Genomic DNA, 4,847 nt, shown 5'->3' on the forward strand with positions numbered 1-4,847 from the left:
AAATTCTTTCACATTCTTTCAAACACCTACATTTGTAAAAAGCAGGAGAAATTTATTTTTTTGCAAAAAATAGCAGCCAACACTTAGTATTTTAACTGCACTACTAATTTTCATGGGACGCTAAGCACATTGCAGTCAGAGATAAGAATTATGAAGTGATAAAATATTTCTAGCGTTACCCTGCTCATACTTCCACTTTCTGTGGTTGACCAGTTACCTTTTCCTAATCTGTCTACAACTTCCATAGGGAAAAAAAATCTGAAAGATCTAGGGATTTAGAAGGATTAAGTTAGAATTAGCAGCATGACTCACTGGTAACTGCCACTTTCTGATGCCTGAACAGTCATGGCAAATCTTAGTTATTAAGAAGCTTCTTCAAAGTACAGCAAAGGAAGGTCTATTAAAACACTCTCAAAGCCACAGCAATTTATAGTAATGTGTAAGACTGTTACCATATATTGGCCAAAGACTTTTAATCTCATTCTGAGGCAGATGGGGAAGACGGGGGAGAACTGAGGAAGCAGGAAGGACTGGAAGTTTTGGAATGCACTTCTTTTTAAAACCCAAGATAAAAGAAACCCCAAAAAGCCACAGCAATTTATAGTAATGTGTGAGACTTTGTCACCACAACATTTCTTCCTGCATCACTGGCATCACAGCACTCTGCCAACCGCTTTCTAATATCACAATTTATGGTATGTGCGGTTTTCAATTCAAGACCTAAATACTGGAGAATCACCACATGCAAAAACAGTCTTTTACATGCTTGCATGTGAAATGCATTTAAGAGAATGGAATTAATCTATAAAGAACAGTCCTAGATCAGTGCATGTATTTTCGAAACTCTGAAGTTCATTTTTACATTACACTTAAGTTGCAAGTTAAAACTGAGTGTCAGAGCCTTGTCAAGCCTTTCCTTCTATACTAGACGATGTCGTGAACTCAGCACTCTCCATATCTTTTCTTTCAAAATTGCTTTGTATATCATGAAGGAATAAAAAGAATACTTTGCTTTAAATTATTCACAGTGCAAAATCCAGGAGAAGCTCTATCCGGAGTCTCAGGCACTTACACTCCCTGAACATCATTTTGCCTGTAACAAAGGGAAACGTAATTTCACAGCTAGGATTTTTTGCAGTAGCAGCTGTAGAGAAAGCTCAAGCTTCAGTATTACCTCGTGAAAACCTGAACATTTTCCACAGGCTACATGTCTCAACTAATTTTTTTAATTAGTTGATTTTTAAATTTTTTAAACAGTTAATTAATCATTTAAATCAGGTTGTTCACTGTTACCTAGCTGCTCGAAAATTGACTTGAGAACAGCGCAGAACCTATCATAGTTTGATTTTCTTACTCTTTGCAAGTGGAAACACTGCTAACAAAATGCCTCCATTATTATACATCTGATTGGAATCTCATGCTTTTTTTTTTTTTTGACACTTCTAGTTAATAACACCCAGATTTAAGGACAGCACTAGCTGGAAATACCACTTTTCATTGGGAAACACAAAGGTTCCACTCAGCTTTATTTCACGGCATGCTGTAACACACCTTCATCAGCTTTGTTATTCAGTATTCACTCAGTACTCACCCAGTCAACTTTACTCTGCAAACATACTTGAGCATTGCTAGGTAATTCAGTCTGAAAGTTGAAAGCAACTTCTGATGCTGGTGAAGATAAGAGAAAACATTAAAATAAAAGTACTCTACATGTAACCTGCATTTTTATTTTGTGATACTTGCCTTCAGGGCATTACTGAAATTCAACTACAATCAGATTATACAGGAATTTATTTATTCACACATTAAAAGCTCTAACTCAACATAGAACCAATTTTCCATTTCTACCATGAATTTTAATACATTATGAAAAATTACTTAGTTTCTTTCTGCATTGGTGATGCTGGCATTGTTTCTCTGGCCACTACAGATTTCCAACTTATTAACGCAGTAATGTAATACCCAGAATGCATAAACAGGTTTAAAAACAAACCAACAAACAGATAATACATACACCTGATATAAATACTGCATTTGGTGAGATTTTTTTTTAATTTTTCACTAACTTGTTGAAGGCTTGATAACAATACAGTAAAATTGAACAATAGTCTGTCTGTTAAATTAAGCAACGAACTTTCTGTTTCAACAGAAGTAGTCAACTAACCCAAGAGCCCAAATTTAAGGCCTGATCTGATTTCCTACAGTTTGCCAGAATTACGGATACAAAACCAGAAAACCTGATGTACTTTAAATTAAGATTTCATCATAGAGATGATGTAGAAAGACCAATGCACAGCTATACATCTCTGTAGTTTGAATTAATTAACTTTAAAACTCTAATAAACCTTACATACCCTTCCTATCTCCTTAAAAGAAACTGAAGTTTCAGCTTAGCGAGCTACTCACCTTGTTTAGAAGACAAATGGGACACAGGTAGTGCTGGTTGGAGGGATTTGCCAACAAACTGCTGAGCTCCCTTCAGCATTTTGAAGTGCCACTCTTTAAAAAAAAGTAGCAGGATAAACAAGCAAATAAATTCACAGGAAACAATCAAGTCCATAGGTTGAAACTACAGATACTAACGAAACTAGGAATTCCCCTATGTTACAACCTTCTCAACTCAAGAAAAGAAAAGGCTGAAAAGACAAAAGCAGCAATGAAAACTCCTGCAGAATGAACTGAGACTGCTGATTTGCAAGATTAAATTTCACTTTATCCAAATTAAGAATGCTTACTTATGGCTATATACTAGATACTAAATACGCACACAAAGCAACGCAGAACTGATATCACAGAATCACAGAATGGCCAGGGTTGGAAGTGACCTCAGGGATCAAGAATCTCCAACCCCCCTGCCACAGGCAGGGCCACCAACCTCCACATTCAATACTAGACCAGGTTGCCCAGGGCCCCATCCAACCTGGCCTTGAACACCTCCAGGGACAGGGCACCCACAACCTCTCTGGGCAGCCTGTTTCCAGCACTTCACCACTCTTGTAGTAAAGAACTTCCCCCTGACATCCAACCTAAATCTCCCCCCTCTCAACTTAAAACCATTTCCCCTTATCCTTGATATCTGCTGCATCAGAAGGTGGAAAAAGAAAACACCAGCTTCCCCCTGTATCCTGATAATGGCATATGCGTGCTAGTAGATTCTAGAATGAAGCAATCATTTTTAGAAAGCATCCTCCTGTAGAGCAAAATGAGATCACATGTAGCAACGACAAACATCCCATTCTCCTCCTTGCCCCCAAATTTCCAAGGGTGCCCACAAAACCACACAGTCACAAATAAGGAAACTAAGACAGGGTAATCTGGGAAGGGGCGAGATCAATGTTGGTGTTAAAACAGCTCAACTTCGTCCTTTTTAAGTCCTGTAGGTACAAGAATGAAGCTACACGAGATCTCCACAAGTCACCCAGCCTAACCTTTTGCATTCATACACTATTCTGTCCTTGCAATATCAAGAAAACCAGAGCAAGGCTGGCCTTAGCAGCACTACCTCCATGAGGGAGCTTTACTCCAGGGCACCTGCCGCAGCCGAGGCCTTTTCCTCGCACAGCCCACAACCCGGCTCCCACCCGTCCCCCGCCGCTCACCACCTCCCCCGACCCTCTGTGGGCCATCGAGATCCCGGTGCCCACCTCCAACCTCCTCCCCGGTCGGCCACCCTAGCCCCGCCCGCCCCCAGCCGGGCCCTCGTCGTAGCCGTTGAACGGTCGCTGAGCGCCTGCCTGCCCGCGCCGCGCCCGGCGGGACTATGCCCCGAGATAGCCGTCCTCTAAAGCACAGCCATGTTTCCTTAGGGCTTTACCGCAGAAATAAGGAGAAAGCGAGTGACTTTTGTACACAGTCGTGAGGCCTCCCCAGGTGCAGCCCCCCTCAGTGAAGAAGAAAACCCGCAGGCCCGAGAGAGCACACACTGGAAACTGAAAAGCAGCCCTGCCACCCTGCCCAACCACACCGTGTGTGACACCAGGGAACGGTGTCCTGCTTTGGAGTTAAAACGTGTTGCTCTTACGGCCTGGCATCAGCATAGGATCGGCTCTGCTAACTCCCAAGGAGGCAGATCAGAATTTGCTGATGTTAGTTTCTTAGATTCCAGGTCATCACCTGATTTATATTACTTAAGTTCACAACATTAATGAAAAATCCTTAACTTCTTAAATCTTTTAATTATTTTAGTACATAAATTTCTTAACACTTATTCTGACTCCAGAGGTTCAGAACAGGTAGGTAAAATCACATACACAGCTTGATTACATAAACAGCAAATACCTTGATAAGGAATATTTTATTACTAACTTTAAGATTTGCCATACTAATTTTCACCTATAAAGACTTTTTTTTGCTCCACCAACCATCCTACTTCTTCTTCACTGCCATCTCTGAATTATTTGCCTCAAGTCAGATGAGCAAAGTACGACGCTGTCCCTGAAATGGAGGCTAATAGATACAGGTGTCACGTTCCCGTAGCATTTTTTTCCCTAACACAGCTTGCAGTTAGATTCTTGCTATACAGTGCACCATCACATTCTTAAATGGGTGTAGTACCTCTTCAAACCTGCTAACCTGTTTCCTGCCATTTGAAGTATGGTTTGAAGTCATCCCTCCCAAGTGTATTATTACTTTATATTGTATCATGTTTCTTCTGGCCCATGTCATCTGTTCTCCCAGGATTATAATGTAAAACAGTTACTTCCCTATCCAGATCAACCTTATCCTTTAGCTAAACCAGCGCTATTTATTAATTATTAATATGTAAATACATAAATATTACATGTCTGCTGCTACTCCAGAACAGTTCCTGACAGAAAAGTCAATGGGGCAACCAAGATAAAGCTGCT

At 40.6% G+C, this 4,847-nt stretch overlaps 1 protein-coding gene across 2 annotated transcripts; it reads right to left on the reverse strand.

Annotated features, from left to right (window-relative positions):
- Positions 1–1,561: 1,561 nt before the first annotated feature.
- On the reverse strand, positions 1,562–3,910 carry C3H8orf88 (chromosome 3 C8orf88 homolog). Of its 2 annotated transcripts, none has more exons than XM_019614144.1 (3): positions 3,503–3,637; positions 2,407–2,499; positions 1,562–1,668 (listed from the first exon to the last, which is right to left on the reverse strand). In XM_019614144.1, the coding sequence occupies exons 1-3, from the start codon at positions 3,624–3,626 to the stop codon at positions 1,577–1,579; spliced, it is 309 nt and encodes a 102-aa protein (XP_019469689.1). In that variant the 5' UTR covers positions 3,627–3,637; the 3' UTR covers positions 1,562–1,576. The 2 variants fall into 2 exon arrangements, 1 of the variants encoding a protein (XP_019469689.1); XR_002113467.1 differs by lacking the exon at positions 3,503–3,637 and adding an exon at positions 3,815–3,910 and having other exon boundaries at positions 1,566–1,668.
- Between the last annotated feature and the right edge of the window lie 937 nt (positions 3,911–4,847).

This window comes from Meleagris gallopavo, chromosome 3, assembly GCF_000146605.3.
Source record: "Meleagris gallopavo isolate NT-WF06-2002-E0010 breed Aviagen turkey brand Nicholas breeding stock chromosome 3, Turkey_5.1, whole genome shotgun sequence".
NCBI classification, from domain to species: domain Eukaryota; kingdom Metazoa; phylum Chordata; class Aves; order Galliformes; family Phasianidae; genus Meleagris; species Meleagris gallopavo.

Bases quoted from the DNA above. Each gene is read 5' to 3' on its own strand.
- C3H8orf88 (XM_019614144.1), bottom strand. From the start codon at position 3,626: ATGGCCCACAGAGGGTCGGGGGAGGTGGTGAGCGGCGGGGGACGGGTG. The intron at 2,500-3,502 runs GTAGTGCTGCTA...TTTTTTTTAAAG, and splicing joins AGTAAAGCTCCCTCATGGAG to AGTGGCACTTCAAAATGCTG. The intron at 1,669-2,406 runs GTGAGTAGCTCG...TATCTTCACCAG, and splicing joins CCATTTGTCTTCTAAACAAG to CATCAGAAGTTGCTTTCAAC.